Source organism: Pithys albifrons, chromosome 7 (genome assembly GCF_047495875.1).
Source record: "Pithys albifrons albifrons isolate INPA30051 chromosome 7, PitAlb_v1, whole genome shotgun sequence".
Lineage (NCBI taxonomy): Eukaryota > Metazoa > Chordata > Aves > Passeriformes > Thamnophilidae > Pithys > Pithys albifrons.
In genome coordinates this window covers 45,133,007-45,145,779 of record NC_092464.1, presented here as the reverse complement: position 1 = coordinate 45,145,779, position 12,773 = coordinate 45,133,007, and the positions used below count along the sequence as shown (strand labels likewise).

At 39.5% G+C, this 12,773-nt stretch overlaps 1 protein-coding gene across 5 annotated transcripts in view; it reads right to left on the bottom strand.

Annotated features, from left to right (window-relative positions):
- The window catches only part of MYRIP (myosin VIIA and Rab interacting protein), a 204,947-nt gene that overhangs the window by 18,102 nt on the left and 174,072 nt on the right, over positions 1-12,773 (bottom strand). For all 5 annotated transcript variants that reach the window (XM_071561329.1, XM_071561328.1, XM_071561331.1 and 2 more), the window contains exon 11: positions 6,250-6,489. In XM_071561329.1, the coding sequence (XP_071417430.1) occupies positions 6,250-6,489 (240 nt within the window). The remainder of the gene's footprint in view (positions 1-6,249; positions 6,490-12,773) is intronic.

Sequence of the window (12,773 nt, the reverse complement as noted above, 5' to 3'; positions counted from 1 at the left end):
ATGCCACAGTCAGGTGCTAATATGGGAAACACCTGGGCTAAGTTCAGTAAGATGCCTTGTGCCAAATCACTTCCTACTGTTTTGCTGCTGTCTCTCCTGGACTCACCATCCCAAAACGAACAAGTAAAACCCTTCTTAATACCACTCTATAGTGGTATTAAGACCAGGACACTTGTCATAATCCCCCTAATTTACACAAGCCTCTTAAAACTAAACTGATTTTACCTTAGTAATGACACAACCACAGTTACCCTGTTTGCTGTACTGGGATAGAAGTATTTTCGAGAATTGGAGGACCACAAAGATCACTACTTGCTTTTGAAAACTTTAAAAAATGAGTGTTTATGGTCTTAATGCTTGAAACTGAAGACTCAGATTTTGACAAAATAAACTTAGGTTCAACTTGATATTTCATACTGAAGACTGATAAATAATACATGGGAGAACTCTCTTAAATGTGATCTTTACCCAGTAAACAACTTTCTCCTGAGTTTAGAACTGAACTATACCTGACTGCTGTGTTAAATTGAGAACTTAAAACTTTGAATCCATTCACCCAATGTCTCATACCTCTTTTGGAAGAATTTCACTTTCCTGATCCAAAGTATTTTTTTCCCTGCTGTCATTCAAAATCCTGTGCATAGGTTATCTGCAGTTCATAAACCTTAAAGATCACTTTTTACAATGCTGCCCACATTCAGTTTTCAACCTGGACTTTGAAAAACTGCCCAGATAATTCATATAATCTTAAAAGTGATGATCCATCAAAACACAAGGATTAGTCTGAGCACCTTGCATACAAAAATGTGAAATGAGACACACAAGTATCTTCCAAGTTGTTAATCCAGGAAGATATCAATGAACTACAGTGTTCAGGGTTATTCCCATAATAGTAGCAATGAAGTAAAGCTACTGTACTAACACTATAATGTTTCCTTGCCTACATGATCCATGTGGTTCTGACTCCTTTAGGAGCTTTTACTCAGACACTTCTAAAGCTTTCAGACCTATGAAGTTGGATGGCAGTTTCCTATTAACCCTTGCACAGACAAACACACCCGCCAAAATACCCAGGAGTTCAGGGATTTACAAGATAATGACCACAAGAACTAGACACAGGCTGCCTCATTACTGCAGCGCTGCTCTTACAACATCGCAGACATCCCTCATGATGCTTTAACAGATCTGCCATACACAGCAGGGATTCACTGACCTGTGCATGTCCAATGCCATTCTCCAGCTCCATCATGGCTGTGAGCATGTACCTCTCCAGTAACCAAGTCTCACGAGCCCTTCCTCACCTGACCTCCCTTCCCGAGTTCTGGCCATGCTCTCTAAGGCCATCCCCAGGCGCAGCCACGGGCAACCACCACCCCTGGGAGTGGCTGCCTCCTCTGCTGCAGTAACACACCCACATGCACAGCTACTGGCAACCCTCTTGCTAAAGAGAGGGACCGGGCAGATGTTCTAACAAGTGTCAATCTCATTATCCCAGTAGTTGCACAGATCTAATTTACCTTGTGAAAAATATAAGCTGCATTCTCTTGAAATGAATATAGACCTCTGGCACAAATCCACACAAAAATGTTGTTTGTAGTATGTACTTTCCCCAAAATAAAGCTTTATGAAATTGAAGATGAACAAAATGTTTCCAGAGAATGGAAGCATAAATATTTTATGGAAAGATTATTTATGCTGTTATTCAAACTGTCAAGAAACTTGTGAGGTTTCACTTGGGAAACAGGATCCCATTGTGCTATTTAACAAACTCATTTAGAGGTTGTCATTCAGAAAGCTACAGTGTCATGTAATAATGCCAACAGATAACAGCAGCATTTAAAAAAAAGTTATGAAACCTTGGTTATAAGTTTCTCTGAACAGAACTAAATGTGTAACAGGATTAAAAGAAATTCCTCAAGCACACAGCAGGTTGCATCAAGCTACTGTGAAGAGGAGAGAAACTCAACTTTACAACAGAAGTTTAACTTGCTTGCTCATTTGCTTATCTTAGGCAAGTTGTAGTACAAAGAAGGAGCCAAAAAGAAAAACTCGAGGTTTAAACAACTATGTCAGTTTTTATGTTATGGATCAGTTTGCAAAAATGGCAGGGTCGATTCCTTATTTTAAACAGTATCTCTGTAATTTCTGATAAAGTGATCACAGTGACAGTCTGCATTCAAAACACAGCCTGCTGAAATGGCCTTCTAGAGTGTAATTCTGGCATACACCATGAAATATAGACCCAACCCATTTATCTTCATGAAAGCATTAAAAGAGAAAGAGAATGGAGAGGGGACAGCAGGAACTAAATGCATCCCATTTATCATGCTTGCCACTCACAGGATCGGTATCATTAAGATAGTTCCAAGGGGATTTACAGTTTGCCTTTTTCTTTAGGCTTTTGTTTAGGGTTTGGCGGGAGTGAATCAAAAAACAAACAAACAAACAAAATGCCCCCAACAAAAAAAAAAAGAGCACAACAGAAAGAGCTGTGCAAATCATTGTGCAAGATGTTTCACCAAAACTGAAGGCCAACTCTCCCCTGAGCTTGGCTTTGGTTGAAAACCATGGCCTTTCACTGCACAACTAAAACAGACTTTTCAGGGTTCTACACACTCCTGAAAGACCATGAACTACTTCTGTAGCTTAATAACCACAAAATATTTTCCATAAAAACAAGTCTGCTGTAAGATTTTGATTGTTTTAAAATGAGAGCTGTGAATCTCCACAAGATCATTTTAGGCAATTGCAAACTGAGAGATAATAAAAATTATTGTGCTGAAGACCTAAGAAGATTTAAGCCTAAGCCACAAAATTAAGTTGTGGTAATTAATACCCACCTAAATCTTCATGTATCCCACATGAACTAAATAATTAACTCAAAGGTCATAATATTCAAATTTGCTTCTTAAAGGCAGATATACAGCACAAAATCTCAGATTGAAGTGAGAACTAAGAACCCATAAATGCCTAATAACTTCAGCTAACTCTCCACTCAAGAAGTGACAATTTTTACCATTGCTTCAGATCTTAATGTATTAAGTGCCTTCTAAAAGCATCAGCTCAAGGTGTGACTATGTGAGATTCCCAGCTTCCACTGAAAACAGAAGGCCAGATTTCTAAAGGTGACAAGAGGTGAAAGTCAGATTTTTATGACCCACAGATATTTAATTTTAAGTGATTCAAAACCTCTAGATTTTTTGGAGTCTTTTTCTATAGCGAGGTGTACCAGAACTAGAAATTCCCAGTGATTTAAGGTTGCTAATGTGTTCCAGAATAAGTTTACGAGATCAGAAGACTAAAGAAAACTTCCTTTGAAGTCTAGACAATAAAGAGTACTGGGGTATTCTGATTTCTTTATTATAGCCAAAAAGAATATATACTGTGAGCACTAATAACTAAGCCTTTTTTTTTCTTCCAAATCCAATAAAGAATCAGAAACTCAAAGCATTCCCTCTTTGCTGAACATGATATGCCTGTTCTTTTTTTTTTTTTCAATTTAAGAAAATCTTATTGTAGGAAAAAGTATCAATCTTTGCTTTATTGTAAATAACTCACATACACATGTTAAAGAAACAAGAAAATTAGAAATTGAAAAAACTTTGGAGATGCACACAGATGAATAAGTACACCACAAAACATACATGTACCATTTTCTGTGCTGTACACACCAGAGGAGCATGTCAGAAATCCCTGTTTACAGCCTTTAATTCTGGACTTCAACTGCATCATATTATACCCCAGATAACTTATATATGCTGCTGAATAATGTGATATTGCTGTTTTGCTTTTGTGAACCAAAGAAAACCAAACTGAATGCTGCTAACAATCACTGATGATAAAGCTTTTATGTGATTTCCTTGGAAAGGTGTGTAGATCATGGAGGTAACTGCATATATGATGACAAAAGTACTTGCAGTCCTGTGTAGTCAATAGCTAAATAACTCAGAATCAGAGAGTCTTAAATTTGAGAAGGACCTCGGGAGATCACTGAATCCAACCCATTTGCTCAAAGCCCAGTCAACTGGATCAGGTTGCCCAGGGCTATGTCCAGTCAAATTCTGATTAAATCCAAGGTCTCACACTCTACAATCTCTCTGGGAAACCTATTCCAGTACTTGAACACCATCACAGTGAAAAAGCTTTTAGTTTCAATGGAATTTTTTGTATTTCAGTTTGTGCCCACTGCTTCTATTCCTGTCAGTTAAAAGAGTTCAACTTTCATTTCTTTATTTCCTACATCAAACACCCCCCACTTCCCCCCATCAGGTATTTAAAGACATTGAAGAGATCCTCCCTGAGCCTTCTCTTCTCTAGGCTAGGCAATGTCACTTTTCTCAGTCTCTCCTCAAATGATAGATGCCCGGATCCTTTTATCCTTTCCATGGTCCTTCACTGGACCCACTTCAGTATCTCCGTGTGTTCCTTGTACTGTGGAGCCCAAACAGGACACAGCATTCCAGAAACGGCCTCACCAATACTGAATGGAGGCACACAAGACAATCCCTTTCCAAGTGCAGAACTTTGCATTTCCTTTTTTTGCATGAGGTTCTGTTGGCTCATTTCTCCAGCCTGTGAAGAACCTCTGAATAACAACAGGACCATCTCATGTATCAACTGCTCCTCTTAATTGAGGGTGCACTGTTTCTCATTGTCTCTGTCAATAGTGAAGATGTTAAATAGTGCTGGGTACACCTCTAGTGACTGTGCCCCAGTTCGATTTCAAGCCTCTCGTTGCAGTCCTTTCAGCCCAGCAATTCAGGCAGTTTCAATTCTCCTCACTGTCTACTCATACAGTCCTCACTTGCTCCATTTGTCTGTGAGGATGTTACGTGAGCCTGTTAAAAGCCTTATTAAAGCCAAAATAAGCAATATTCATAGTTCTGAATGTCTCAGATTACCATGATCTTTTAAAGATGAATAACTGTGGCCTCACAATGACATGGGTCAGTTCCCTCAGGTCTTTGTAAGTGCATTTCCATCAGATGCCATACACATTTGTGCAAGTGTTATTTGTTGAAATATTTGCTAACCTGATGCTCCTCTACCAAGAGTAAGCCTTCACTGCTGCCTGGGATTCTTGAGCGAAAATCTTACCTGAGATGAAAACAAGATTGTGTAACAACCTTTTTCATGTTGTGTGTCACCAGGTCACTGCAGTAGTGAGCCCAACTTTCCCTCATCTGCCTTTTGCTGCTGAGATACCTGTACAAGGCTTCCTGTTTCCCTTTGCATCCCTTGCCAGATTCAACTCCAGATGGGCATTGGCTTTCCTGACACTGCTCCTGCACACTTGGACATCATCTCTATTGTCCACCTGGGTGACTTGATCTTTCACCTCTCAGTGTATTTGTTCTTTATATAATTTGAACAAAACACTTTTCAAACCATGACAAACAGATTTCCTTTAGCGAGTTGTCCACATCCCTTGTCAAATTTGAGCTGCTGTGCAGGTAAGACCCCCAAAGGCAAGTGAAGATGCAGCAGAGTAGAATGAGCCCAAGTGGATCTAAGAAATAAGTGATTTACTGGCAAGGGGCAGTACTGGGCTCCTATAGCACCAAATTCAAACACACCACATGATCTGAACAGAAATTCAGAGGTCGAAAAGCAAGAGAGGAGACTTAAGTCCTGTAGAGCATCATGGAAATAAGATATTGCATTGTAAGGGTGAAATGGCACAAATGAAGGATCTCACACATTATCAGAAGGGACATTGAATTTCAGTTTCATAAAAAAATGTTACTACTCCCAGAGGCCTATTAGCTGACAGAGTAACAGGATTGGACAGCTTTAAAGCACAAATATTTTGGTAGAGAGACAAAAGAATAATCTATAGTATCAGACTGAACTAAATGATACTAAAAAGAGAGGAGGAACTAAAAGGATGGAAACAAACACTTAAACTGGCTGATCAGCAAGGAGAAAAGAAAAACAACTGGAAGTGTTTTTAAATAAAAATATGGAAGTTGATTCTCAGCCAGTATAAACTGACAGAATTCCATTAATATTGCTCAGTTAAATTTTGTTGCACAAGCTGAATTCCCTGCTTGAAACTGATGCTGTAGGCTGTTCCTCACAGAGAGGAACACACAACTGAACTTTTGTCTACACAAGGGTTTCAGGCTCAGACCCAGCAAAAGGGACCTCAGTGTTCTTTTAAGCAACTATCTTCAGTTTTCTAACCAGAAGTTGCTCTTTCTGGATTCTAACTTTTACAGTTTCCTCTTCTCTACAATGACCACTTACCTTCTTTAACTCTTCCTGAATACTTCTACCATTTTCCTCTGAGGACAAATTCTCTTTCTGGTTTTCAGGATCTGTTCCATGTTCTGACTCTTGTTCTTCACCAGAAGATGTTTCCTTGTCACTCATTTTAGCAGCAAGCTGAAATAACCTGGATTTAAGCTCCTCCTCCATCAGGTCTGGCTTGATATGATGGTGCTGATCCTCATTGCTTATATCTGTTTCTGATAAATCATCAAAATCCTACAAAGAAATTAGAGGAACCATATAATTGATGTGTAGGCACAGAAAGAAAAAACAAACAGCTTCCTAGAAAAGTACAGGTATGATCACTCTGCAGGGAAGCTAGAATGAAAGCACACTAATAAAAAAGGAATGCTAGTAGAGCAGTACTTGTTGGATTATATTTATCACTCCTGCTTATTTTCACATTCCCTAAAATGGAACTATCAAAATAATTTATATCTGCATGCAATTAAAAAAATATGCCTAAGTGGCATTTCCCATTCGCAGCACTGCCATCACTCTCAGCCATGGTGCAGGTGAAGTGAGGTGTGGGAATGAAATAACCTGTGACCTCACAGTTGTGTTCAGCTTTTCTCTGAAAGCTGCGCTCACATTCCCTGACTGGTCTTGAGTATTATCTGTGTTAAAGACAACCAGAAACAAGTTTGGGAAAATCTCTTTTATTACATAGCTTAAGACTATCAGCTTTCCTAGTGATTATTTGTGTAGATAGATCCCCTACAGAGATGACTATTCTCCAAATGCCAACTTTCTTGGAATAAGTTCAACGTTCAGGAGCACCTTTATTCTGACTCTTGGATCATTAGAGGTGAGAAACACTTAGAGGGTCAGTTAAGCACAGTGGGTGTTACAGACTTGATCACAAGTCCCTTACTTTGGAGGATTAAGAGAAGCAAGGTCTTTTTGCAAATCTGCTTAGCAGGGTGCCTGCCCAGCATTTAATAGTGCAGAAAGGGGGGGTAGTTTTGTCAGACCTTGCAGAAGATCTGAGAGTATCTCATGGTTGTTCTAAAAACTAATGCCCAGGTACACACTAATTCATTTTCTGGATGTGTGTGGTCTGATTAGGACCTGATTGTGCCTGATTTCCACTACAGTCCCTGGAGAGGGACAGGCATCTCCCAGAACAACTTGTTCCACCCATAGTGTTAACTGCCTTCTGGAAATGTTCTCTCCCTGCTGACTGCTAAGGGAAAGCTTTGAGCCATTAGATAGTTGGTTCAGTGTTTCAGCCAAGTGCATAAAGTAAGATGGAATTAAGTGGTTCTAAAAAGGGATGAATTCTTTGAAATAGAGCATAACCATGCAGAACCACCCAGAAGGAGGCTATGAAGAATTCAGCCTGGCACCAGAGTGGTAGGCACATCTCAGCAGGTCTAAAGGGATGATTTGGAGCAATTCTCAGATATCAAATTATTTGTATTTGCCTTTCGCTGTCATACTGTGACAGGACCCGACACTGCTGGAGAGACTAAAAGCTGTGTTCTCTCTACCATTGATTTGGAAATACATAAACAGGAGATTTGCTTTGCACAGCTACTCTCTGTGCAGCTGTAGCAGCACTGTTTATGGATGAACCAATTACCTCCAGTTCTCAAAGGAACTGTTAACCCTGCCAACTCCTAACCACCAAACTGCTTTTTATGGATTGACACATTATGTTCCTACTGTCAGTTCTCTTCTCTCACACAGTAAAGTGTACTGTAGTGTCTAGCACTTCCACAGCTTCCTGGACAATTTTTGTCTGCAGTTATTTGCAATTCAATCAATTACGCAACCAAATTATTGCTTTATGGCTCACCTTCATGACGCAGAAGGCCCTTCTGGAAAACCAGGATTTGAATGAACAACAGAAATTTGAAAGCTACAATAGTAGGGGATCCATGGTTTTATGCTGAAATTCTTTTCCCAGACAATCAGCTTGCAGAATAAAAAGCTTTTTTTTTTCCAAATGAACATTGGAGCTGTTCAATGATCAAGAACAAGATCCCAAATCATTGTGTTTCTACTTTAGTTTATAATTTGATACACTCTTATATACATGTATAAGAGTGGTGCATTTCACAGTTTTAATTAAAAATCTGTATTTATCATAATGGTGCTTCCTCAAATTGTAAGAAGAGATTTTTTTTTTCAGGCATATCTTGCAGGTCATTCAACAACTCATTACAAGTCACAAATATGTGTATAGAATCTAGAGCAGTGAGGGAGGCTGGCAGTCCAGAGAGGCAGATTTTCCCACATTTCCTGCTCACTGCTGTATCATGACGTACTGACAGACTTCACTGTGCAGCAAGACATGCATGATTCCTCTGGGGGCTTCCTACACAGATCTGCTTAGCTTTAATTGCTTAGCAGCTCCACTGGAGTAGCAATGCACACATATCCCCATAGGAGCACCACTGGTTAACTTAAAGAATCCATACTGACAATAGCAGAATGACAATGCCTCTCAATCCTGAAAATATACCAGTCTTCACAGGGTCACACATAGCAACATCTTTTGGGTTGATTTCTACTGCCTCTACTCAAAGTACAGCAAAACCCTGTAAAGCCTTGCAGGTCACTTCCCATGTACTTTGGAGGAAGGCATGGCAGGACAGTGTTGCTAAATTGCCCAGATTCAGCAGAGTAAAACATTGAGGAAGTAGTTTTATGAAATAAGGTGAGTGAATGTAACAACCTCATGCTGCTGGAGAGTCATCCTGTGGCTTCCTGCCCTTGGGTGAAAGGTGTGGTACAGGCTTGGCAAAGGGGTCCAAATGTGTGCTAGGGCTGACAAGGGAGAGAGAGTGCATCACACTGGAGGCAGATGGAGGAAAGGCACAAAGGCAAATAGGATGGAGGTATTCCCTTTTGCCAATAGCAATCTGCAATGTTACCTGAGCCATGTCTCACACCGTTACAGAAATGTTCCAAATTCTAGCCTGCCCTTCAACATATATACATTTTTTCCCTAACTGTCTGAGAAACTTGGAGAGATTTTTGCTACATCTGCCAGCACATGCAAGAGTCATGATCTGCCTTGGCAACCTGGGAGTCTCATTCCACATCAACTAAATTTGTGTTTTAAATTACACATTGTTTCTTGGGGAAGGACTCACCTGAAGAATACTGATTGCATTACAGCTGGATTCAGGTATATCTATTATCCCTTTTTTTGCTTTCCCACCTCCATACCATGAGCAGGTGGATTATCGACATTTGCAAGAGCTTCTAATTCCTGTGCACATGCAGAGAGAATGATATCTTATACTGCTACACTTTGTGGTTCCTGTTACTGGCTACTTGATTTGAGTGTTGGGCTTTTCAGATACAGGCAGTGAACTATTCATGAAATTATATGTCTTTCATGGACTGACAAGTTAAAAAATGCATTAGAAGCCAGGACAACAATAATAAATAAATAACTTAAAAGGGACTACTATTATTATTTGTGTAATAGATGCTACCTTAAACTTCATTGTTCTTTACTGTTCACACTTTCCCTCTTTTTGGTAAGTTTAATGACATCTTTGCATCACTACACAAATCACTGCGTAAATTTCCATTTGCATTCATCAGCAACATGTAATACTAATGTGTGCAAAGAAGAATAAAGGGTTATCATTTTGTCTGAAAACTGAGCCTCAGTGAGGGCACAGCAAACTGAAAAGAGCCACAAACACAGTCTCACTAAAATAAAATCAAGTGTTTCAATACAAGCCTAAGTCCTTTAGCAGATGGTGAAGAAGGAAATATACTTATCCCTATACATACTGTCCAAATCTTTGCATGGAAATCACTCATAACTCAATATAATCATAATGAAAAACAACAGGCTCAAAATAAAGCAATCAAGCAAAATACTGGTGTGGAGGCTCTAGAACCAAATCCATGGTAAACTATAAACTCCTGATAGGAAGTTCCCTTCCTGTAGGAAACTAAAACCTAAAATTTTAGTAGAACACACAAACTGTGAGGTTTGCAGACAGTTTCTCTGTGGCGAGAGCCGGTGTGGTTTCAGGGCAGCTGTTTTCCACAGATACATCCCAAACGCCATCCCGTGGGATTGGCAGCCTGGCAGTGTTGCCCCTTACCTGGCAGCAGGGCAGGGGGGCTGTCATTAACAGGTGGAGTCTCCTGATTAAAGAATCTAACTCATAATAAAGGACACTTCCTTCACCTGAAGCAATTAAGCCACTCCACTTTCCATCAGAAATATAAGAATTGTAGCTATATTGAGCAACATATCCTCCACTCAGAAAGAGAAAGCCAATATATAATTATTACTAATAATATAAACTATTAATAGAATTATTAATATATTATTAATATTAAAAGCAGACAAGGATTGATGGTTTGAGTGTCAATTTCTATTAAAAAGGTACAATTTGAAAAACAATCATCATTAAAAGCAAGGCTGCACTTCCCAGTTTAGTTTCCACAGGAATATAAGTCTTCTGTGGTACATAAGCAATCAGGTTTTCAGAAATTTATTATAGTGGGACCTTGGTTTTATCCAGACAGTTTTCATGTCTTGCTTCATGACTGTGTTTACAGCATCTCTTCAGGCAACCCAGTAAAGTAGCTTGTACTTGTACCTTTTATTAAGTGCCAAAAATGTCCTCAGATACAGTACAAGTTGGCTCTCAGGTTTCCCTTTTTAAGTCACTGAAGACTTCATAAAAAATTCTCTTTCAGTCACAAAGTCAGCATTCTAGTACTGAGTCTAAAATATATTTTAAAAAACATGCCACAGCATTATACTAATCTGGTTACAGATTCTTGATTTAAAAATACCTGATTTTAAACTGAAATTTAGTTGCAAGTTATGAACTGACTGCAGTTGTTCCAGATCATAACTGCTTACAATTGTCTGGATTTGGAGCAGAGAGTAGAAGAGGCTTGTTTTCATTGCACTGAGGGTCTTGGAGGGCAGTAAACATGAAAGCAACCTTCACTATTTCAAAGTTTAAAAAGAAACTCCAACTTCTAGACTGTTAAACTGAAATTCTGTTCTACAATGCTGATGAAAACACAATGGTTAATGAATTATCATCTTATTACTACAGTGCAGTAAAATAAGGTTATTGCAATGCAGTAAAGTGCTGAAAAAGTATGTTTCTTCATCACAATTTATATATAATCAGTTGTTCAGTGTCTAATATCGAAGTGCAACATGGCTTAAAAGAGCTTGTATGGTCTCTGCAAATTCAGTATGATCTCATAATTTGAAAATCTATGTGTGGTTTAAGGCCCCACAGTGAATCTTCTTTAAGTCTGTGCTGTCTACAGTTCTTTGCGCACCTACACTGCAATTTTGTACAAACTGTTCACGTGTAGGGCTCTCTCTGCTGCAGCCTCAATCATTTTACCCAGATCAATACATTACTTTGGGGAATATATGAAACCCTGACATCCCTGTAATCTCATTTTTCTAAGTAATCTAAATGATGTCTGGCTAATTCATTTTCATACCTTAAATCATATTCCCTACACTCAGGATCATTTTCACTGCTTCCTAGAATTGTTCAACCGTGCAACATCCTTGCTATAAATCGTGGGAGTCAGTCCATTCCTGCTCTCAGCAGTGTTTGTGTACCAGAGGCTGGAGTACCAGTTCTACCAATGTGAGCACCAGCTCTCAAATCAGCCACCTGTGTGTGCCCCCAAACACAAACTAAATGCATGCAAACTGACCCAGTTCCTAGTGAGAACCTCAGTGCTTTGCAAACAGTGGTGTGACCTGGAGGCAGCGTGCCCTGCTTGCCCCACTGTGGCTGAGGGAACAGGAACAGCCTTTTTAAGCCTAAGCACTAAAATGAGGGGGACAGTGGGTCAGAATGGCAAATCTTGCATTTCGAGCACAACAGAGAGGTTAGAAGAGGCAAAGCAAGGCACAAAAGGCTTGGAAAGAAGAATTATTTTCCACACCAGCCTGTACTTTGAAGGACATGCTGAGCTGCTGAAGGATGGTATCATGTATGTCTGGAAGCACTCTGCCTTTCTGCCCTCCCCATATTAATGTGAAGGAGGTTTACGCTGGACTTTAGGAAAAATTTCTTTACAGAAAGGATTATCCAGCACCGGAACAGGCTGCCCAGGGAAGTGGTTGATTCACCATCCCTCGTGATATTTAAAAGATGTGTAGTTCTGCACTTAGGGACATGGTTTAATGGTGGACCTGGCAGTGATGCTGGACTTGATGATCTTAAAAGTCTTTCCAATCTAAATGATTCTATGATTCCACAATGTCTCCAGGACCTTCTATGTGAGCTCCAATCTTCTATACTCTGCAGAGCAGTAGTACCTAGAAAGCCACTATATGAATATAGACACACATAGAACATTCATAAATGCACAAAGCCAGAAAGGGAAGTGCAGAAATCTGTGTACAAGATACGGTCTTTGTGCAGTCACTGGAAACTCTTGTAATTCTGCCTGATGTTCTAAGAAATCATTAATGGCCACTGATATGTTGTCAGAGCACATTATCATGCATAACTTCCTTTCAACAA